The sequence below is a fragment of the Cricetulus griseus genome (genome assembly GCF_003668045.3).
Source record: "Cricetulus griseus strain 17A/GY chromosome 1 unlocalized genomic scaffold, alternate assembly CriGri-PICRH-1.0 chr1_1, whole genome shotgun sequence".
Lineage (NCBI taxonomy): Eukaryota > Metazoa > Chordata > Mammalia > Rodentia > Cricetidae > Cricetulus > Cricetulus griseus.
In genome coordinates, this window is record NW_023276807.1 from 77478029 (window position 1) to 77502797 (window position 24769).

Sequence of the window (24769 nt, forward strand, 5' to 3'; positions counted from 1 at the left end):
TTGAAATTGGCTTCTCTATGCTCCTCATTTAGTAAAATCCCAGTGCTGTGTTTTTGTTACTAGCTCATTTCCCTCCACATGTTGCCCTCAGGGATTACCCATGCTGTGGCCTACGTCTGAATCCCCTTCCTAAGGCAGGTGATAGACACACAGCTGACTATGTGTCTATCTCACATTTTGCTTGCCTGTTGATACACACCTGGTTGCTTGGTGTACACATACTAGCTATTGTGAACAAGGCTGTTGTGAATCTGTGTCCTTCCAAGCCCCTGTCATCAATGCCTGGGTATATATGCCTAGGGGTAGAGGTAGTTAGGTCTGTTGGCAATTTTTGAGAAACCTTTGCAGTATTCTTCATAGAAGCTGCACCACTTTGCCTTCTTAACAGCAGCAGTACAAGGGCTCCCGTCGTTCACACCCTTCTTAATACTTGAATTTTCTCTGTTTGGCTAGTAACTGTCTCAACAGACACAAGGTGATGTCACACTGTGATGTGCATTCACATTTGGAGAGTTAGGTTCATTTTGTTTTTGCAAGTGTGTAAGCCTTACATCAAATGCTGGAGACTGAAAAAGAAAAAGGCAGGGCAGAAAACCCAAGATCTTTGTAGCCAGGATAGGGTTGTTACTAGGGAGTAGGGGAGGGCTCAGTCTGTGTAAAGTGACTCAGAGTGGAGACATCACCTGGTGAGGAGAGGGGCAATACTTTACTGTCCTCTATTCTACCCAAGGCCAGCCTCCAGGACTGGGGAGGCACTCGGAATAAGAGGAGGTAGAGGCCAGGGTTTTTGAAGAACCAACTGACTGTGCTTTCTAAAAGGACCTTCAGTCATGAGAAGGCGCCAGACCCAGTGGTCCCTATGCTTGAGAGCACAGAAAACAAACAAAAAAGAAAGAAAGAAAGAAAGAAAGAAAGAAAGAAAGAAAGAAAGAAAGAAAGAAAGAAAGAAAGAAAAGAAAAAGCTTGTGTTTTTAAAGTCTAAACCAGCTTGAGAATGGGAACAGGTGCACCCATGCCTTTTGCTTAGTTTAACTACAGTCCCATTAGCTGTCAACTATCTGTCATCCATATACCCCGGGTCCCAAAGTGCTACATCTCAGGAATGTGCTAGGCTCCCTCAAGACCAGTGTAGCTTTTCCCTGCAGAGGCCTTAAGAGCATGGAAGGGGTAAAGAGAGAAATTTAGATGCAGGGGTTTGTTTGTCAGAAACAGTGGAAGCATCTGCTAGAGCCAGCTGGCTCAGCAGGGGTGGGGATGGTGTAGGGGCAGGTGTGCCTCAGCCTCAGCAGCCTTTGTGACCATGGCAACGGCAGGCTCATTTGCTTTTGCAGGAACTCAGTTCCCCAAATGAAGGTTTATGCATGGAATACTAGAGAAAAGGATATACAGGGAGCAGGAAAACACATTATTTGTGGTAGACAGTAAAAGTTCATCTCTGAAAATAGTAGGACTATATATATGATCTTTAGCCAATCAACAGTTGGAGCCTTCACAAGACATTTCATTTCTATTTTTACATCAAATGGCCTAACAAGTTTGATGCGTGTAGTACAATTCTGGAATCACCCTGACTTGTAAGATGTGTGGCAACTGGGCCAACACAGGTGGCTTTTGCTGTGTATGATTAGCTATCTCTCCTTAGTTGTGAGGACAGGCTTTTTTTTTTTTGTGGTTTTTTTTTTGTTTTGTTTTGTTTTGTTTTGTTTGTTGTTGTTGTTGTTGTTGTTGTTTGTTTGGGGTTATGTTTTTTGTCCTTTTTCTGTGTGAGCAGGCCTTTTTAGTATTAAGAATGTGAATTCTGAAAGAAATCACCTTCTATTATTTGGGGACAATAATATATAGATGGTACAGACGTTTTTGTTTTTGTTTCTGCTCCATATCCTCAGATTTCAGTGTGTGTGTGTGTGTGTGTGTGTGTGTGTGTGTGTGTGTGTATGTGTGTGTGTGTGTGCATGTACTTGGGAGCAGGGATAGGAAGAGAAAGCAAAGAAAGAGAATGCACAGTGGACAGAGGGAGAGAAAAGATGGTGATCTAACTATTTCTACCATGTAATAATTAAAAGGGAGAAAACATATGCCCATAATTATGGCTTATTTAAACACAAAAATAGTTGTTTTTAGTTCACAGTCTATCTTTCAAGGAACAGAAACCCACTCAAACTAGCTGAGATTTCAAAATAATGATGAAAGATGATTTCTTAGGAAAGGTCTAGAATATTTCATAGTCTCCAACAGCAGGAAGCAATACCTAAAGACCTGGCTTTAAGAATGTACTGTAAAAAAAAAAATTAAAAAAAAAAGAATGTACTGTAAGCCAGGTGTTGTGACACACACCTTTAATCCCAGCACTCAAGAAGCAGAGGCAGGCAGATCTCTGTGAGTTCAAGGACAGCCTGGTCTCAGGGTAAGTTCCAGGACAACCAGGCTACACAGGAATTTTTTTGGTCCTGTCTCGAAGAGAGAGGGGAAGACAGACAGACAGAGGGACAGAGAGAGAGAGAGAGAGAGAGAGAGAGAGAGAGAGAGAGGGAGGGAGGAGAGGGGGGAGGGGAGGAGGAGGGAGGGAGGAAGGGAGGGAGGGGAGGATGATGAACTGGGAACTTCTGAGAAATGAACCAAGCAGTTACTCTCTCCTTTCCTGCTGGGTCTTGTGTGTAACTTGCCCCACCCCCCCACCCACCCCACCTCCCCACCCACCCCGACCCTGGTAAACACAAACCTTTCCTAACTCAATTGTACACCATCCAGTCTCAGTTACCCTCAAATGTCACTCTCAGCTCCAAAGTCCTCATTTCATCTCAGCTGGGCACCTACCCACTCAATGCCTGCTTTCTGGGAGAGACAATGTTTGGTCACCTAGCCCAGTGTGGGCCTGGGCCCTCTTGGGTCAGCTTCTGTCGACATTTAAACTTGTTTCAGTTGAGGTGGTTCTCCAGGAAGAACAGGTCAGATGAGTGTCTGGTATTGTGTGGCACTTCTTATGTTTGTCTCCCTTGAGTCTCTAACACCCCTGCAGTCCATTTCTCACCTAGATAGCTCAATATTTAATTGTAAAATGTGATCTCTAAAACTGTAGTTAGTAAAGAGAGTTGTTGTGAGGATGTGAGACTTACAATTCTGAGGTTTTTAGTACTTTATAATTCAAGAGTTGTCAAGGAACAACTGCATTCAGAAAATGTCTTGCCTGAAACTTTCCAACTGTTTCCCACATATTTTACAATCACTTTTGAAAGTCCTAATAACATACGTTCTTTGCAGATATATTTAGTTCATTACAGAAGTAATGATTGCTCACTTCCTGCTTCGGAACATCCAGCAATCACCTAAATCACCCTCATTTCTTTCTTTGCTTTTGTCCATTTATACATGTTTAGCCCTAAAATCTGCAAAGTATGTCTATCTCAGAGATCCCTCTTTCAGATCCCTTCAGTCCTCAGTGCCTAGGCAGCCCCACCCAAGTCATGTGATACCTTACCAAATTAGAAACTATTAGATGAGCAATTAAGAGCCTGGAGAACCTCGTTTCTTAATGCATCACTTGGAAACACCTACCCAGACCTTCTTTAGGTTTCAGACCAAGTAATAAATGTCACAGTAGCATGTGGCGCACAAAGAAATCACTGGGTATTGTTTTTTCCTCAAAGCTCCTAGAAACACAGTTGTGGGGGAAAGGGGAAATAGCTATTTATGTAAATTGTTTACAGATCAAATGCCTGCTGCATGCCAAGCAGTCAACAAAGGGCCCTGAGTCAATTGAGTTCCTGGCTGTGGGAGCTGGACCTGTTTTCTCATGTCCAACCTCAACTGAAATTTCCCAGAATTAAACCTTTGCAAAAAAATAGTAGACACCATACTCCAACACATGAACTTTCCATTCATGAAGGATTGCTGCTTTTGGAGGAGAAGGTTTTAGAAGTTGAATCTTTTTCAACATCAGTCATAGTGAATGAGACCATAGTTGTATATCCTGATGGCTAAAAAGCCAATCGCTTGACATTTTGTTTGAGGATCGACTCTTTCTCCTTTTGAAGTCTTCAGCTAAGACAAGTTTGGGAGGATCAGTATTTGTAGTTTGCTTTCTTATCTCTAGCGTTAAAGGCATATTTAGAATTAGAACTAAGCAAATGCAACTCTCACAAGAATCTCACTTTCAATGCCAGAACACTTTGCCTTTACCTCATCAACACAGTAGACAGCAGTGGGGAAAAGGAGTAAAAATTTTTATTTTGTCAGGGCTTGGGGAATCATAGCTCATTTTAGTGCTGCTGAATAAAAGACCAGCCTCAATCCTTGAGTTACTTGACAGATACTTAAAGTCAAATTTTATGAGGTCCATATTTTTAAATTAGAGCTTTGGGCATTAACCCATGTAGTGCGTTGATATTTATGTGCTTTTTTGGAATAATGTAACATACATTTAATGCAACTTATGAGACTAATGAAAATGAGTAAAATTGTGGCAACCATGCTTAGCATTTTATAACAAAATAATGAATGCATAGTTTAATTCACTCTCTTATTTCTACCACAACAGGGAAATTGTTGCAAGTTAATTCAGGTGCCAAAGAACAACTTTTCTTTGAAGCTCCAAGAGGCAGAAGACATATAATAAGGCCCTCAGAGGTAACAGTCCTACATAAAGATTTTTTAAAGATATTTGAGGTCTGGGGAGATGGATCAGCCATTAAGAGCACTGACTGTTCTTACAAAGGACCTGGGTTCAATTCCCAGCACCCACATGTTAGTTCACACCTGTCTGTAACTCCAGTTCCAGGGTTTCTGACACCCTCACACAGACATGCATGCAGGCAAAACACCAATGAGCATAAAACAAAAATAAATTATATATTTTTTAAAGATATTTTGCATTGGTTGGAAGACATGCATTCTAATCTAGCCTATTAATCTGAATTATGAACCCAGGTCACTGTCTACCTTTAGGTTTTTAATTTCTTAACTGTAAATCATTAATCAGTTTTCCTAATTTCTGAGGACAAAGGCTAACTGTGTCACTGACATTGTGATGGCACTGTGCTCAGTTTTGTTTCCTGAGGATACTGAATATGCTAACAAACTGGATGGATGGCACACGCCACCTTTTCCATTCATCATGCCATTTTGTGCAATGTCTTTTATGAATGTAATTTTATATATTTTCTCAGTGTTCATTTGTAGTAATGATAATGGAAGATACTTTCTGAAACAGAAGGCCAACCAGTCCAGTGTCAAACTGTTTTCTTTTCCCCATGTTTTCCCCATGCCTTTTGCCCCACATGTAATTTTTTAATAATTGAGATCAAACCTATGAAAAACTTAGAACCTGGTACCTGCTGCTAAGGCTGGCAATCCAAGTTCAAGCCTCAGTAACCACAGAGTGGAAGGAGAGTACCGACTCCCCACCCCCAACTCATATATATATATATATATATATATGAAAAAAAAAAAAAAAAAAAAAACACCTTTTTAAAAAATCTACTAACCCAGTAATTCTTAGCCAGAAGTAGTTTGCCCCCAGGAACATTTATTTATTCATGTCTGTGGAGAAGGGCAATACTGGCATCCAAGGGGTAAAGGCCAGTATTGCTGATAACATAGGGCTACTTGCACAGACTGTTATCCGCAACAAAGAACAATCCAGCATACAGTGTCAGTGCCGGGCTGAAAATAGCTGATCTAGTTCATAGATTATACAGTGATTAAAAATCTAATTAGAATCTTACAAACCTTTATTGTGGTCAGGGTTCCAAAATTCCAAAGTATGCTTTTGGTCTAGAAAAAATATTTGAGTATATTTGACTGTAGTATTGGCTTATTGAGCAATGGCAATACTACTATAAATATGCCACTCAGTTGCTGGATGCAATGCTTGTGCCCAGTAATCTTAGCACTTGGGAGGCTGAGAGTTCAAGGCCAGCTTGGCCTACAGACCGAAACCCTGTCTCACAAAAAAGAACAACAATAATGGCAGCTAAAAATTGGAGCTCAGCACCCAACACAAATGTCTGCCATTGGAAAGCTTGCCATCTACAACTGCTCATTTGAAAAATCATTTCCCTTAAATAAAACAAAAAAAAATAAGGCTATACAAAATGGTCACACTCTTTTGTACTCCTGCAGATTGAGAAGATAGAGTGGGACACATGGACTTGCGTCCTGGGACCCACCTGTGAAGGAATCTGGCCAGCACACAGCGACGTGACAGATGTCAATGCTGCCAGTCTTACTAAAGACGGCTCCCTCTTAGCCACTGGGGATGATTTTGGTTTTGTTAAGCTTTTTTCATATCCAGTCAAGGTAATATTGCATGTTTGCTATAGATTTGATCTGTTTCATTAATTACCCTAAATCTATCAGTTACACCTGAGTGGGTATTTTTTTTTTATTTGAATGCATGGGCAGTCAGGAGTGATATTTATTACTTTTGTAATGCTGTGTAGAAACCTCCCTGGTACTGTTTGTAAGCAAATGACTTAAGTGAAATTCTCATGACCCAGAGGTCCCCCAAACCCTACTCGTATGAACTGCGAATCAGGCATCATCTTTATACCTCACTCCGCCTCTCTGACTTGTTCTGACATAGGTCCAGATACCAGGAACTCACTGTCTCTGAAAGCAGACAATTGTCTTTAAGCAGCTTCTGTTGTTAACAGGCATTACTTGACCCTGGGCTGAGCTCCTGTTTGTAGCCTGCACTCTGCCTCTTGATCATTGAGACATCTTCCCAGTTCTCTAACAGCCCTTGTATGTAGGAACGTTGTACCCTGTAAGCTCATCTCTCCATCTGGGTGTACCCAGCTCCTTCAGCCTTTTCCCATGTGCCATGATTTGTAGCTGCCTCTCCCTCTATGCTAACATTATCAGTCCCTTCTCCAGCTTCCTAGAGCTGATCCAGTGTTTCAGATAGAACCTGACTAGCTCACAGGACAGCCAGACTGTTAGCTTCTTGGTTTTGATTTTACAGTTTCATTGATTAAAATTAAAATGTCACCAGTTGAGTTGTAATCATGTATAGCTGAACTATACATGTAGCTGTCATTCTCAGAAGTGTTCATGTTCCCACCCTGTACTTGCAGAATCTAGTTTCTGAACTCTAGTTTTAGTGTTTCATGTCTACACCAAGATAACTTTTATTTTGCTAAGCTTTTCTATCCCAGCCACATCTTCCAAATGCCTTCAAGACTGCTTAGTCCATTCTAGCACCATGCCATCTTGGTCTTACATCCTTATTTCTAAATCATGGAAAGAGATAACAGTTGAACACCAGTGCCAGATGCCCCATCAGTGTTCATTCCACATGTCTATCTATGTTTAGTTCCAATTCTGTAACTGATAACAGATATTTAAAACTCTCTAGCTATACCGTACTGCAGCCTTCTCCAAGACATCATGAAAATACTTGGTGAAATCAGACAGCCTGAACCACATGTTGTAACTCTGCCCTTGGAAGGCAGGCACAGGATGAGGTGCTTACAGCCAGCATTGGTTAGATAGCAAGTTTGAGACCAGCCAGGACTATATGTCTCAAAGCAAACATACAATAAAAAACATTTTTAATATATAGCTGAAAGTCATGTTTGCTGTGTCTCTGTCATCCCCAGTTTCTCCTAATGACCCACCCAACAGAAGAGGAGAAATCGATTCACACTCATGGGTCCTGCCACTCCAAATCCCTTGTTGAACTCCTGTCTAACATCTCATCTGTTGAGATTGCATCAGCTCATGCATCAACATTTCCCAGTGTCTACTTGTTTGCCCTGTTGGGTGGAGCAGCCTTCCTGTGTCTACCTTTCTAATTGCTAGCATTCTTTGTGGTCACATTTGATGGTTCATATAATCATGCAAATGGGCTGGTTTGAGGGACATTCTCTTTGCTAAAGGAAATAAGTAAATTTCATCTGGGTTATTATACCATCTATCCTAAGAGGTCTTTTTAAGTTCCCTCTACTTTTCTTGTTTTTCTCTCAGTTTTCCAGTTCATGCAAAGCTAACACATTTAAAAACCAAGCACACATCTCCCTCAGTATCTACTCCGGCTCTTTTGGATTTTTGTTTTGTTTTTCTTCTCTCTTGTTAGACCTGGTCACATCATCACTGATAGGAGCCTTTTCTAATGACATGTGCAGTGTAGACACTGTTCACCCCACATTCATTAGTCTTCACCCAGTGGCCCATTCATTACCCCGTCACCTGCCAGCCTCTCCTATTTGATCAGAGTTCAGTTCTCAGTAGCCATTCTCCTTGATTCCTCTACTTTTTAATTCTTAATGGATGTGTCACACATGTGAGTGCATATATACATGTAATAATAAAAAAAACCTATGTGCATGGGTGTTTTGACTGCATATATGTCTATGTACCATAAGTGTCCTTGGAAGCCAGAGGGGTACCCAGTCCCCTGGAATTAGAGTTATATACATTGTGAGCCACCATGTGGGAGCTGAGAATCAAACCTGGGTCCTCTGGAAGAGCAGCCAGTGTTCTTAACTGCTGAGTCATCTCTCTAGCCCTCCACTTTAGTTTTCCAGAAAGCCTAGAGCTTACTGGCAGTCTAGCTCCCTAACTTGGAAACTCCAGGAATAAGGTTACAGACTAGATAACCATGCCCAGGTTTTTCACATGGGCATTGGGGATCCAAACTCAAGTCCTCGCTCTTGAGTGGAAGGTACTGTATTAACTAAGCCGTCTCCTTGGCCCTCCACTCTTATTCATTTTAAAATGAAATTGCTTTTAGGACTTTTTTTTTTAGAAAAAAAAGGGGGGGCTTAGGAAATACTTAGCTGAAACCCTGTAGTACTATTGGTTTTTACTCTTGTTCTAGGAAGTTCCATTTCTCCAAACTGACCAGGTGGGATGCCTGGATAGTCATTTGAAACTATGCCCTTCAGGCTTACAGAGTTCCAGAGCAGGATCTTAGATATTACACCAAAAACAAAACAAAACAAAAGGGGGGGGCAGAAATAAACAAATGAGACTACACTAAACTAAAACCACTATGTACAACAATGGAAATGATCAATAAAACGAAAAATCAGCCACCAAAGAGAAAGAACATTCACAGTGTCTGCTAAAGGGTTAGTAACTAAAACACACAGGAACTCAGCTCAACAGACATGGATCTAAGGTAGTGAGTCAGTGGTACAGTGCTTGCCTGACCCTCTAACGTACTGCATTCAGTCTCCACAACCTTAAAAGACTGGAGCCGGAGAAATAGCAAACAGAACCCAATGGTTTTTACATTTGTAAAATTTTGAGGAACCTTCATGCTGTTTTCCATAATGCCGTACCAATTTGCATTCTCACCAACAGCATCTTAGCATTTACATCAGTGTCCCTTTTCCTCCACACCCTCCCAAACACTTGTTCTTTTGTCTTCTGGGTACCAGTTGTCCTAACATATGTGGTGATATCATGTTATGGTTTCAATTTGCATTCCCCTGGTAAGTGAGGTTGGATGACTTTTCATACCCCCATTTCCCATTTCTATGTCGGTATTTTGTTTGTTTTATTTTTGTTTTTACAGAAATGTCTGTTCAGCTCCTTTGTCGTCCTCGTGTGTGTGTGTGTGTGTGTGTGTGTGTGTGTGTGTGTGTGTGTGTGTGTGTGTGTGTGTGTGTGGTGTGTGTGTTGTGTGTGTGTGTGTGTGTCTGTCTGTGTTTGTCTGTGTGTTTGTTTTTATTATTTTAAAACTTATGTGTGTATAGGAATACAAGGGGCCTTAGATACCCTGCAACTGGAGTAAAGGTGGTTTGAGTGCCTAGCATGGGTGCTAGGAATCAAACTCCAGTCCACTGGAAGAGCAGGAGGCACTTTTAACTCTTAAGCCTTCTCTTAACCTCACTCCCACTGCTCACATATGTCAGGCTGGCCTTGAATTTACTGTGTTCCTCCTGCTTCTGCCTTCCAAGTCTTGGTATTGCAGGTCTCTACCACCATACCTAGTTCCCCCAATTTTTTTTTTTACCTAGCTTTTCTAGCTCACTTCCCTTGTCCAGTTGGTGTACACTATGAAGATGAGTGTAGTTGCTCCTCCAACTATACTCTTGAGCAAATGCACTGTTAACTGAATGTGTCCTCCCTGCAAACACAGCAGAGCCCTAACTCCCCTGTGAGTGTGTGTGGAGAGAGGAGCTGTACAGAAGTAAGTCTGAATGAGTTTATAAGTGTGCAGCAATGGTCTGACAGACTTAGTGAGTTATAAAAAGAGACAACAGAACCACACCTAGTGGTGCACGCCTTAAACACTCAGGAGGCAGAGGCAGGTGGATCTCTTAGTTCAAGGCCAGCCTGGTCTACATTGCAAGTTCCAGGACAGCCAAGACTGTTACAGAGAAACCCTATCTCAATAAATAAATAAATAAATAAATAAATAAATAAATAAATAAATAAAATGAGACACCAAATTTATATGCAGTGGTACATGTCTGTGGTACCAGTAGTTGACAGGCTGGCATGAAATGTCCTAAGTGTGAGGTCAGCCTGGGCTATATAATGAAACCCCGTTTCAGAGAGGAGATGCACAGAGCTTTTATTCCTCACACACAACACTCTTCCTGTGTCTAAAATTCGAGCTTCATTTGTTAGCTACTATATCTTCAATTATCTTCTTGGTCATTTTACCCATTGTTTTTTCCCTAGTTACTAAGCACATTTTCCAGGCATTATTCTTCACTTGGCAAACATACCCCTATTGTATTCACTTTTATAGTTACAAGCCTTCTTTGAAGACATGTCTGTTCAGATCTTTTGTTTAACTTTAATTTCTTTCTCTTCCTTTTTTTCAAGAATTATTTTTACTAATTTTTTAAAAGATGTATATTATGGATGTGAGTGGGTGGGTATGTGTACAGGAGTGCAGGTGCCTTCAGAGGCCAGAAAGGGGCATTAGATCTTGGCGCACAGAGATCTGGAGTGCTCAGAAATACTGCCTCCCTATTGGCTTTCCCTGATATTACTACTCTTTGAGCTTTGTTGAGAACTAGGTGGTTTCCAAGTGACAGGACAGGGTCAGAGAGAGCAGCAGATCCAGAGAGCTGTAGGACTGAAGTCCCAAGCACCTGTCCCTGTTTCCTGCCATGTGTCTACCTTTTCAGGCTTCCCAGTACATCAGTCAGAGCCCTTGTTTTGTACTAACGTTTTCTCTGGCACATCAGTGGCTGGCTCCTGACCCAGGAGTTCATGTGGCTTACCACATTGCATAAGGGAATCCCTGGGAACCTCTGAGAGGATGGAAAAACTGACTGTTTAAGTGGCTTCCATGGGAGCTCTTTCTGTGTTTCATGACCCCAGAATGGAAGCTCTTCCTGGTGCCAATGCTGGCTTCCCAGCACTTGTCAGGACAACCCTGGGGACAGCCACAGGCATACCCCACCCTCCATCCCACAACACCTGCTGATATAGTGGTGCAGCCTGGGCACCCCACTCCAAAAAGCTTCCAGTAATGACCTGAAAACTGGATTTTATTTTATTTAGATTTGTCTAGTGGAAAGGAGTTTGCTTTGCCTTTACAAGAGTTCTTCAAGTGGTTTCTGCTTTCCAGTGTCCATGGGAGAACTGCTGTGACATTCATTTTAGACATCACTTGAGGTTCCTCGCTCCTTTCTGTCCTTAATTCCCAAATTCACCTCAAAAATACGTGTTGAAGACCTATTGTAAGCCAAGAGCTGTCTTTCAGGGATACCAGCCCTGCCTGCATGGAGCATGCATTATCATGATACTAGCAAAAATTGCTGCTTTGAGCTGTTCTAGTACATCCTAGATAACAGGAAAAGTAACAGGAGTAGTAGGCCGCTGACTGGTAACTGCCAGCTTCTGGCTTTATTTTCAGGGACAGCATGCAAGATTCAAGAAGTATGTGGGGCACAGCGCACACGTCACCAACGTGAGGTGGCTGCACAATGACTCTGTGTTGCTCACGGTAGGAGGTGCCGACACAGCCTTGATGATCTGGACCAGGGAATTTGTGGGAACCCAGGAAAGCAAGCTGGTTGATAGTGAGGAGTCAGATACAGATGCAGAGGAAGATGGAGGTGAGCCCCAATCAGCTGCGTCCCTTCCGTGATGATGGCACCTTTCTCTCTGGTCCCTCCCCACCCCCAACACCTGAAAACCAGCTCATGCCCCAATCTCTTTCTGTTGCTTGAGGCTATGACAGTGACGTCGCTAGAGAGAAGGCCATCGACTATACCACCAAGATCTATGCTGTGAGCATCAGGGAAATGGAGGGTACCAAACCACACCAGCAGCTAAAAGAGGTGTCCATGGAAGAAAGGTATGGCGTTGGCAAGGTCTGTTTGCATTTGTTGTACCTGACAACAAACCTATTTGAACCAGAGAACATTTCTCTGCCCTTGAATTTATACCAAAGTGAGACTTTAATTATCTGCCTGGAGTTTTAACCTATGCACAGACTTAGGTTCAGGAAATTGCCCAATGCCCTTAGCACAAGCCTCGGGCTATTCACAGTTGTGCAGATTAGCTATGGTATATGACTTGGATAGGTAAGAAATTTGGCTGGTGGCTTTTGGAAACCTGTTCCCCATGCTAGATTACCTTGCCCAGCCTTGATGCACGGGGAGGAGCTCTGTCCTGCCTCAACTTGATGTGGCATGCTTTGTGCAAGCCCATGGGAGGCCTGCCCCTCTCTGAATGGAGACTAGAGGAGGAGTGGATAGGGAGAGGGTAGATGGGAGTTCAGCAGAGGAAAGAGGAAGAGAGGAGAGAAGAGAAACTGTGGTCAGTATGTACAATAAATGAAAAAAAGTTAATAAAATCAAATTTAAAAAAAAAGAAATTTGGCTGAACTGGGTTTCCCTCACCTAGGGGAGGGAGCAGGAGAGCCTCAAGGCCGCCTGAATTTGTGACTAACAAGACAGCTTGCTGATCAGCAGGGCTGGAGGTCAGGCTTTTGAAGTGGATTGAGGGACACTGGTGGAGTGGTGGAAATCACCTTCCATTCGACCAGTCTTTCTGTGGTACTCTGTCACTTGATGCGCCTTCTCCTACGGTGACCTCACTTGCCCTGCTCTGTGCAGGGGACTAGCGTTTGTAGACCTGACCCATTTGATTTTGTTCCTGGGAATGCTATACTTATATAGTAGACTTCTAATGCTATTTTGTACCTTTCTGACCTTCAGTTTTAAGTACTGACAAGAGAAATTGCCAAACATTGTATAATTTTAAAATGCAAGCTCATAATTTCATAATTGACTATGTCCCTAATTGGGAAGCATAAATATTGAATAAAAACTAGACTCTGTAGACAGTCTCCAGGATCTGACCCAGACTGATGAATATTTAGAAAGTTCTCGGGATCTCTTTTCCCTGAGGGAGGCTGGATGGTCAAGGCTACCTCGACACCACACTGATACTGAGATTCAAGGTTTTGCTTTTGATAGAGCCTTCTGCCTAATGAAACTGTGTGACAAACATGTTCCCTGCTGACTCTTAGGCACAGGGTTAGGTCCGACTTCTCACTTTGGTTCAGTGAGAGATTTTGGGTTAGCTTGCTGAGTGGTGGGTGGGCATGTTATTGGTGAAATGGATGCTGAAGCAGAAAAGCCCTAATCCTCCCCTTAAATCTTTATTACAAGTTACATGTTAATTCTCCCCCTTTGAGTCCTTATTGCATGTTATAGTGCAAAGGGAAAGTTTTCTTTTGCTTAAAAAATGGATTTTTCTGTAATGATTTGAAAAATACAGTTTCTTGAACTAGAGAGATGGCTCAGTGGTTAAGAGCACTGGCTGCTCTTCTACAGGACCTGGGTTCAATTCCCAGCACCCACATGGCAGCTCACAACTATCTGTAATTCCAGTTCCAGGGGATCTGACAGCTTCACACAGACATACATGAAGACAAACACCAATGCATATAAAATAAAAATAAACTATTTTTAAAATATAGTTTCTTTTTCTTAAAGTAACTACAAAGAGAAAATAATGTTAGAGGACTTAATTCTAAGAGCTGAACAAAGAAACGTACACATAGGAATGCATGAATAGGCCTGCCACTTAACTGATCTATCCAAGAGAGGCATTCGGTCTGAGTTAAATCTTTTTAAAAAATAAAGTATTCAGCCTCTCCAATTTCACATTCCATCATGAATGGAATTGGCTTACCCATTATTCCAAGGGTGTTCAAGTTGGTTTATATAAAACTCAGTTGTATATCACATTGAAATTTAGACCCATCACAAAAATACAGCCACATCACCACCATCCCAACTCTCTGGTTCCACGTTGGATTTCAGGTGTGACCCACATATCATACAACCACTCCTTGTCTTATTACCTCTTTGTACAGCTCTATAAAAAGGCACCCAGTTTAGTATGAGATGGGACATAAGGAGGTTAACAGTTTTCCATTTTAAGATTAAAATTTGTGAACACATATTATTTTCTTTATTTTTCCAGATTGAAGAGTTGTTGTTATAAATTAGGGCACACTGAATTGAATCTTTATTTTTTAAAAACAGGAAAAATTACTTTGTAGAATTATAAGCAAGTATTTGTCTACCGTCACTTTAAAAAATAATTCACCCTTGAATGCAGTGAAGAAAGCATGTAATAAAGAAAACCATTTTAAGATAATAAGTACAGGGTCCAGAGAAAGGATCAAGCCTTTTCTATAGACAGAGATTTCCTTGGTAACTTAAACGACCTTGACAGCCCCAGTTTGTAGAGGGCTTTTAACCACAGAGACAATAGCAGCTGCATAGCATTCTGGGAGCAGAGTGTGCCCACACTAGCCAGGGTAACCAGTTAGCATGTAGAGAGAAAATCTGAACCTGAGCCCAGGACAAGCAGCCTCCCCCATCCTGGTCAGTGATTTTAGGGGACTCTGGACTTCAAAATTAAGACTAGGTAGTTCTAAGCATAGAAGAGAGAAGGAGCAGACAGAATGAGAAACCAGAACGAGTGATAGAATGTGGGATAGCACTGAGCCCTGGGAGCAAGGATAAGGACCCTTGGCAATAAATCATGCATTGCAGCTTGGTCTTGAGATGGAAGAGGAAGCAGACTTTGTGGATGCTAGCCTCCTGGGGAAGACAGGAATAATGACGTGGAGCCTCCTGTATCAGGAACACGACACAGGCAGTGCCCAGCTTCTCTCAGGGTGTGCTCAGGCCAGTGCCTCCCTGTGGCTCCTTTAAGCCCTGCTGATCTCTCCCTGTCCCCATGGTGGGTAATGCCTGGAGATACCTGGACCAGGACATATGCCCGAGAAAGTGATGAGGCAAGCTGTGCTCTTGGGGCAGCTGCTCCACGCAAGGACCTTCACTTTGTCTATCAGTGTTCCAGGCACCTCTGCATCTAACCAAACCCCTTCCCACCTCCCTCCCTGAGAAGAGTGCAGCAGCTGTCACTCTGAGAAGGAAATGCCTGGTGACAACTGCACAGTTTTGCGTCAATCATTTGGAAGCAACTGAGTTTTTTATTCCGAAGACAGCCATGGGTTGTTTCTAAATAGATTCAGATAATTGAATTTAAAATAGCTGTGAGACTATATCATGCCTTCTTGTGCAACTTCTGACATATTGTGACTTTTATTCTTCACAAGTCATATGACCTTCAGATCCAATATTTTGGGAAGTGAGAAAATTGAGAGAAAAATAATTATTGCTCCGAAGAGAATCCTGAGCTATACTTGGCACACTTGAAATGTGCCCATCGCATTTTGGCTTTGCCCCAGCTTACCACATGGCTTCACTTGGGTACCTTCAGCAAGCCCCAATCTTGGTTAAAGCTGCTGCCCAACAACCATGTGGGGTGAATGGCTAGAAGTTGCCCAGTTGCTTCTCCTCCCACAGTCTGCTCTGCTGGTTCCTCCAGTTTGCTGAGGCCTCAGACTGGACAAACCTGTGGATGCTGTCTATAAGGCTAGCAGGAGGAGAAGGGCTGGAGATACAGGGAAGGGGCACATAATATACTGACTACATTCCCCTTAATTGCTGACGGAAGGTTGACAGCTTTAACTCGGGTTCTGGAGATTCACACCTGGGTCCTCATACTTGCATACCAAGCTCTTTTACCCACTGAGCCGTCTCCTTAGCCAGCCATTTATTTTCAAGTGCCTACTGTTTAATGCTTTACCATCTGCACGGAGACTAGAGAGATGTTCAGTGACTAAGAACATGTGCTGCTCTTGCAGAGGACGTAGCGTTGATTTCCAGCACCCAAATGGCAGCTCACAACCATCTGTGACTCAAGTTCCAAGGGCTCTGACACCCTCTTCCAGTCTCTGAAGGCACCAGGCACGCATGCAGTGCACTTATATACATGCAGGCAAAATGCTTGTACACACTGAAAAATAATATTAAAAATTTTAAACTAGTCTATTGTGAAGGATCGTATTAATAGAGATTTTTATTTAGTATATTCACTTGGAAACTGCATTCAGATAGAAACCTACCTTCAAGGTAAAAGACACAGCATGAACACAAACTGGGCTATTTTTTTGGAAATTGACACACAGATATTCATTCACACAAGTTGGAGTTTTCTCTGTGCACGTGTATCGGAAGCCTGCAGTGTTTGGGAGGCCCTTGATCATTAAGCACTGAGGCTTGCAGCTGTTAGTGAGTGAAAGGATCTGGTGCTTCCATTTTCCCCTGTGACTAAAACGAGCTCAACCCAACTTCCTTTGCGATCTTATCCCAGAAGCTACATAAGCTGTGGCCACAAATCAGAATCTCGCTTGACCTGAGGCACAGTTGTTCTTTGCTCAGAAAGGTCTTGGGTTGCTGCCAGCCTCTCTTACTTTGTTTTGCCCTAAAAAAAGGCATTTCTCCTTGTAAAAATAAATGACATAGCAAAGTGTTTTAATTCTCAAACTTCCTTGTATTAGCACCAGTTTAATGATCTTTTACTTAGTAATTGTGAAGAACTAAAATTATGGCACTTATTTTAGTCACTAATGTATCAGATAGATTTAGTTTTTTACATTTTTTCATTTATTTTCATGGAGGGGGAGGGTGCACTTGTGCCACCATGCAGGCCAAAGGACAACCTGTAAGAGCCAATTCTTTCCTTCTGTCATGTGGGTCCTGGAAGTTGAGCTCAGGTCTTCAGGTTTGGCAGCTTCCCTGCTGAGCCATCTCACTGGCTCTGAGCAGATATATTTGGTCTAGTTACTCAGCTGGTGTGTGTGTGTGTGTGTGTGTGTGTGTGTGTGTGTGTGTGTGTGTGTGTAGAGAGAGAGAGAGAGAGAATCAATCTCTACCTAAATCCCTAAAAATACCTTAAAATGACTTTTAAACGATTTTTATATTAATTACTTTTCTCATTGGTGTGACAAACACCTGACAAAGGCAGCTGAATTAGTGAGGGTTCCATAGAGGAACAGAACTGGAAGAATGGATTTTAAAAGAAGCTTATTAGATTGGTTTACACAATCCGGTCAGAGTAGTCCAACAATGGCTGCCTCACACTGTCTCTGAGGCTGGGCCTCAGCACTTGCAAGGTGGTGCTGAAGGCCTGGGTGGTTAACTGGAGAGTCACTGAACTTCAGTACCCGTTGGAGACTCACTGAAGCAGATTCTTATCAGCAAAGGGATCAGCAGTGGCCAGAAGGAACTTTCCAGTTAGAGCAAAAGTCAATAGAGTAAAGAACAAGAAAAGGCTCCTTCTTTGAGGTCCGGATGCAGATAATCCTTGACGTGAAAAGCCCCTCACCTCCAGACTGCATCTCAGGAGCACTGCCTTTGTTCCCGTTGTTGAGGAATGTGTGACAGTGGGTTTTTGGGAGGACAGTGGGAACCAGACAACTCCTTGTTCTCTGTCAAGCTCTTTTCCCTGTGCATCATGGGTATTGCCTACAGTAGTGCCCAGTCCCTTGCAATCCTCATATAGAGTTGCTCTCAGATGTCAGTTTCTCATCTTTCAGTAATCCCAGCTGTGGACCTACCGACAAGTTGACAAGTCAGGGTCCTAAACAGTCATCCTTGTCCCAGCTGTGGACCTGCTGACATGTCAGGGTCCTAAACAATCATCCTTGTTCTCCCCACCCCAAAGTGCCCCTCTCTGGGCTCCACCATTTCTCCCTTACCCTTCCCTAGCAACAAGAGGGGCTAACAGTTCATAGTAACCTTGTTTTCATGTGGTTTAGGTACCCCTAGACTTGGGGATATTCCAAGTGAGCTCTTTCCCCTTCTCCTCTGTGGGGACTGAGGAAAAGTTGTCACTTCACAAACTGCCCCTATGGCAGCAGATCACTCTTCATCAGTCTCATCTGCCACCAGGAGGAAATCCTTGCTAACAGAGCAGAAGTGACAGGCCAGTGACACACGAGCAGTAAAAGAATTTCCAAGAGAGAAAAGGGCAGATGTTTGTAGTTTACTGGCTGCATGTGTTACAGCTGAAATGGGTAAGACAGTAGAGAGGGTCTCTGCTGTTATGCGGTCAGTTTCTGTGTGGACAGACAGTGTTTAAGTGTTACTGTGTCCTGACTGTTGAGGTCTTACTGGGTGGAATGCCTCTGTGGGGCTCATATCTGGGTGGTAAGGTGGACGTAGCATTACTTTTTGAGGAATAAGTTTCACAGTGTTAGTTGTTGTCCTAGAAAAAACCAAGTGTCTAGGAGTCAAGTTCCTCATGGGATGAGCCTGATCACCAAGTATGAATTTCCTGGAGCAGTGTCATGCCAGCCTAAAACAGACTTCACATAGGGCTTAAGGGTAGTTCTTTTGGTCCCCCCTGAGGGACAACATCATTCTTATTCTAAGCCTAGCCTGCCTTTATCTAAAAATGGTTTCCACAGCACTGAGGTAGCAGGGCAAGAATTGACCTTATCGGGGATTATGAAATATGAATTGTAAGTATTCTCTTATATTAATATTTTAGATGCATAATCACTCTTAAGCCTAAGGCATATATTCCTGAGGAAACCAAAGAACCTTTACCAACCCTAAACAAAGAGCAGATTTTGAGCTCAGAAAACTTTTTCTGCATTTGTTTATGTGTATTTATATGTATTTGGGCATGCTCATCATGGGACATATGCTGGTTCTCTTCCACAGTGTGAGTATGGAGGTTAAACACAGGCTGTCAGGTTCAGCAGCAAGTGCTTTCACCCACAGAGTCATCTCACCAGCCCTGGCTGTGAGCTTTTATAATGACTTGCTGCTTGCAGCTGCTACCTGCAAACAACCTCAGAATTCCACTGTAGCATTACTATTTTCCAAACTTTTTAAAATATGCCTATTGTAGAGAGGGTTTCTATTGCTGTGAAAAGACACCATGACCACAGCAACTCTTATAAAGGAGAACATCCAGTTGTGGTGACTCACTTACAGTTTCAGAGGTTCAGTTCATTATCATCATGGTGGTATATGGCAGTGTGCAGGCAGACATGGTGCTAGAGAGGGAGCTGAGAGTTCTACATCTTGATCTGCAGGCAACAGGAAGTGAACTGTCTACCACACTGACCATGCCTTGAGCATAGGAGACCTCAAAGCCCACCCCTACAATAACACACTTCCTCCAAGGCCATTCCTATTCCAACAAAGCCAAACTCCTAATAATGCCACCTCCTTTGGGAGGCCATTTTCTTTTAAACCACCACAATGCTTATGGTTAAATGGATATGATCTAATATTTTATTTTTAATTTTGAGTATGCTTATGGACCTAAGGGGGAAAAAATCTATTCAAGGAATTGTCTACTATGTACACTGTAAAGAAATGTTACGGGGATTTTGTTAAATTTTTTTTATTTCGGATCATGCACATCTGTGTATGAGTATGACATATGAGTGCAGCTGCCCCTGAAGACTAGAGGTGTTGGACCCTCTGGAGTTATAGTTACAGGCAGTGTGAGCTGTCAGATATGGGTGCTGGAAATCAAGCCAGTACTCTGTAACAGCAGAACTCACAAGTAACCACCGAGCTGTCTCTCTCAAGCCCTGGTTTTGTTTTCTTGTTTCAGCCTCAAATTGATTGCCTCTGTAATTCCTTAGAATGTTGGTCTGTAATATTGAGACATTTTGTTTTGGTGTGCTTTGATATGGTTTTTATGAGACAGGGTTTCTCTGTGTAGCTTTGTAGACCAGGCTGGCCTCGAACTCACAGAGATCCGCCTGCCACATTGAGACCTTTTCAGTTATATTGGATACAGACTTTTCTGTGGGACTCTTGGCTTCCTGAAGGTCAGTGATCATACAACCACCATGTAGGTATTTGGCACAGTGCCTTGCACATAGGCAGTAACTGGTATAGGGCCTTGCATATGGTCAGTAAGCTTCTTGACTGAGTAAGTGAATGAGTTTGTCCTCTAAAGCCTCTACAGATCCACTCTTTGTCAGTGACTACTTCTACTTTTAATAGCACCTGTGACCTGACCTGTAGTTGTGGGAAATAGGTGACCTGTGTGGAATCGAGGAAGCTCCAACTGACCATGAGGATAGCTTGGTTAAATGATATTTTTTATCCATATCATCTACGTATTAGAAATTTAAATGCTTGTTTGGTTTAAATCTGTGTCACAAAAGGCAAAAGGAACTGAAAATAAACGTACGTGTGCTACCATAGCCATCAACCTGTTTTACACACAAAGGTGCCCTGGCAGCCAGTTTTTGATGGAACAAAGAACATGCTAGAACATGTTCATGATTGGCAGTGTTAAAAATATGGGAAAGTTGACACATTTGCCTGAGTTAAAATAAATTACCATATATAGGCAATCTCAGGGTTTTTTTTTTTTTTTCCCTAACCTTTTATGCTATGTTTGGAGAAGAAAATCTCCTGAGAAAACCTGCCCCCAATTTTGAAAAAATGCTTTACTTTTAATCAGTAGCTGTGTGGGAATTTCAAGCTTGCCAGAGGTGGGATGAAGCAGGACAAGGTTCTCTTCCATGATCCTGTCAACTGTGAGTGAACAGCCTCCTGCTCCCCTGGCCTCACAAAGGCCCTTTGTCCCATTTGGTCAGCGCTGCTCTGAAAGCTTGTATTGTTGCTAAGAACTGACAATCTTTCTAAACAAGTGCTACAGAATGGGCTGTGCAAGACCCCTGAATACTGCTAAATCATCGCTGGAGGCTGAGTCCAGTAAGCAGGGAGCACTGAGTTCTGGCTGTGCCCCCACTGGGAGGGAGGATTCTTTAATCCAGCATTCCCATTCCATCAGTGAAGAGGGAGTATGCAAGAGCAGGCAGTATGGAGGCCTGTAGTTGCTTATGTTTTGCATAAAAGCTAATCCAGCCCTCCTATTAGGAGAGTGACTGTGCACAAGCAGGCCCCTGACTCCTAGGGACTTTGTCTGTGGGCTCAGTTCTTCCTCCATCTACCCCAGATTATCTGAAAAATCTGCTCTCATAACTATTCTGAGCAAGAAGAATGCAGCCAGATTCTTGTTTTTTATAAAGGTGGATGGAATAAACTAAAACTAAAATATGCTAGAATCCATCATTTCCAAAGCCTAAGTTTAGGTAGATGATAACCAAAAACCGAACAGTTGACTTTTAAGTGAATTTAATGCTATTTTCATAAATGGTTTTCTTTCTGCAAACCCCTTGGTGTTTTTTTATGTTGGTTTGAAGTAAAGCAGTGATTTCTATATATAACTGATAATTTGTAAAAACCCAGAGGTAAGGTGCTGGTGTGTGTTTTTAATGATTAGTGTACCCAGGAAACCCTCCCATGTAATTACTTGAAAGAAACTTACTCCTGGAGATTGAAAAAATAAAAGCATTAAAACTAAGCAAGCACTCCTCTGTCAAAGGGGGCAGCTTTCAAAGGCTGTGGTGGGATTTGGTTTGGGTTTTTTCAAAATATCCCCGAGACCCCATTTGAAGGGATTGGGTGACATCAGGGACAGTTTCTCTCTCTTCTGCTGTGTGGTCAAAATGTGGTGACTGAGGAGATCTTTGCTAACGTGAATGGGCTGTGCAGTGTGGGGCAGGGTGTTCCTGTGAATGGGTTTACAGCATGAAGGTCTTCTCTGTCCCATCAACTCCTTTGAAGTTTGTACCAACATACCTGTTCCCACTCCAGCCCACCTCCCCACCCCTGGTCCTGACATCTACCTCTGTCTAAGGAGTTCGGCCAATGGTCACCTGGCTAACTGCACTGCTGTCATGCCATGGTGACATCATCACCTGCAACTTTTTCCTTCGCAGCTTCACCAGCTCTGTTCTCTAGATACTTCATCACAGTACAGCTGATCATGTCCAGTGCTTAGACATCTCTCTCTCTCTCTCTCTCTCTCTCTCTCTCTCTCTCTCTCTCTCTCATCTTACCGTCCTTCTCCCAGCCGACTTTTCTACTCAAATACTCCTGCTCTGGGCCACTAGCCATCCCTGGCTTGAGAATCTGTCAATGCACTGGCTCGCCCTGAGACATCACATCGCCAGCTCGAATGTTTTCATCGTATCTCTGGTGGACTCTGCAGTCCTCCGCCTGTCAGCCTGCTGCCCCACAGTCTTCTTGGCAGGTGGCTTTGCCCTGCTCTGTCACTGACAGCACAAAAGCCATTTGTACAGCTCTGTCTTGACTGTCCTCTCTCTCTCCCCTATAATGCTTCCCTTCCTCCATGCCTGAAACACTCACCACCTTCCTTCTCTTCTCGGAGGAGGCGAGTCCCTCTTCTTGTTCAGGCTGGACCTTCATTTGGAGCTTAGGCTCCGGATTCCTGTCCACCTGTGTTCCTTATTTCTTCTCCCTTTGTCTTCTCCACTGCTCCCCCATAGCTGGAGCCATATTTTCAGTCACCAAGGATATCCCAGCCTTTTCTGCCCACATATAACTCCCTCTGAGGAAAGCAGATCCTTTGGTCTTACAGCTTTTACTACCTCCCTTTCCTTTCTCCTTTCTATTCAGGTTTCCCATACTCATTCTTTTACTGTGTCCTTTCTCATCTGTCTTTTATCCTGGCTGTTCTGACATGAGGACATCCTTTCTAGGTCCCCAAAACTCCATGTCTATCTGTTTTGTTTAAAAGAAGGGCTCGTTTCTTCCAGAGTAGCCTTGGGTGACAGAAATGTGTGATCCACATGCAACTGATTTTCATACATGTGATTTCTCTAGAATCCATATTAAAAAGGTTCTGAGATTTTATATATATACATATATATACATGTATATATATATATATTAATAGATATTATTTAAACCACATATGAATAGTATTTAATATGAAAAACACCTCAAACTATAATCAGTGTCAGTAAGTTTACATTCTTTTGTAAATTATTTTACATCTGAGTTTGGTAATGTGCACCTGTAATCCCTGAATTTGGGCTACAGAGGCAGACAGATTTAGAATACAAAAGTAGCCTTGGCTATGCAAACAGAAGAAAAAGACCCTGTTCTACTGGGTCTTGAAGTCATGAGATGTGTTTTACACTTATAGCACATCTTAATTAGGAGTAGCCTCAGCTCAAGTACCCAGTAACCACCTGGAGCAGTAGTCACCATAACAGGCAGTACAATTTTAGACATAGTCCTCCCACTTGCTTTCTTTTTTATTTTAAACAACTTTCCTTCTTTGCCCTCCCTTCTCATTCCCTCAGCTACTGTTTGTTCTCAATCACCTTTGGCTGCCTTGTCTCCCTGGTTAATCTTGTGGGTCTCATCCCATCAATGGCCCGGGATTCCCAGAGTCACAGCTCTGACTCCCATTGCTAGGGGAAAACTGCAGTTGTTTAATGCTCAACTTGCCAATACTTAAATCCTTTCCTCCACTGGTGGTACGTCATCCCCCACAGGCTGACTCCTGCTCAGAATCCTGCTGTAGTTACATCTCATCCCCATTCCAGAAAGCTGTTCATCTACAGAGCTCAGTGAAGCCTGGGCACATTATTTCAACTTTGATTTTTTTTCCTTCTCAGTTACTGCTCCAGTCAAGGTCTTCATCATTCGCCCCTTGCATTAGTACAGGGGCGAATGTACAGATTACATTAGTAATCTGCCCAGTGTTACTTAGTACATAGTTAGTACTTAGTCAGTATTTGGGCCTCTTCACTCTCCTTTTGGCCTTCAGCCATTTATCTGAATACATGACACTCTGGGGAGCAGGTGCATTGTCCCAGGCTTCAGGTGAGAGTCCTTTTAAGATGGCAGGCTTTTTCAGAACACCCCATGGTTCTCTACCTAATTATTTGCCCTTTATCACTTTGTCACTTCACCACTGATCAACCTTGTACATCAGCAGCTCTCAATGTGTGGGTTATAACCCTTTCACAGGGGTCACATACTGGCTATTCCACATATAAGATATTTACATTATGATTCATAACAGTAGCAAAATTGTAGTCATGAAGTAGCAACAAAAATAATTTTAGGGTTGCAGTTACCACTACATGTAGACCTGTATTAAAGGGTCACAGCATTAGGAAGGTTGAGAACCACTGTTCTAGATGCTTCTGGAAGTCATAAGAACAGACCTAATGGAATATTTTAATAACATATAGTTCCCACAGCTTTGGAGACTTTCACTAAACCTGAGTTAACCTTGAAACACTGAGACTATGGCAGAGATATATTATCTATCTATCTATCTATCTATCTATCTATCTATCTATCTATATCTCCCTTCTTCCCCCTCCCCCTCCCACTTCTCTGCAATGTGTCTCCTTTCACACACATTTATAAACACTGTCTTGTGCCTAGAGTTCACTAAATCCCAGAATCCTATTCATGGAGTAATCTTGTGAAAAATCAGTAATAAAATGGGCTTCAGGTACAATCAATGAAAGTAGCTGGATTTTCCAAGATGTTTTGAAAACTATTGGAGCATTTTATCACCTAATTTCGACTCTGAACCAATTTACATTTCCTCT

The 24769-nt window shown here is 42.5% G+C and overlaps 1 protein-coding gene across 4 annotated transcripts in view; it reads left to right on the top strand.

The window, feature by feature from the left end:
- The window catches only part of Eml6 (EMAP like 6), a 252483-nt gene that overhangs the window by 201164 nt on the left and 26550 nt on the right, over positions 1–24769 (top strand). For all 4 annotated transcript variants that reach the window (XM_035452556.1, XM_035452555.1, XM_027387940.2 and 1 more), the window contains 4 exons: positions 4535–4623; positions 6118–6294; positions 11825–12026; positions 12142–12268. In XM_035452556.1, coding sequence (XP_035308447.1) covers positions 4535–4623; positions 6118–6294; positions 11825–12026; positions 12142–12268 — 595 coding nt within the window. The remainder of the gene's footprint in view (positions 1–4534; positions 4624–6117; positions 6295–11824; positions 12027–12141; positions 12269–24769) is intronic.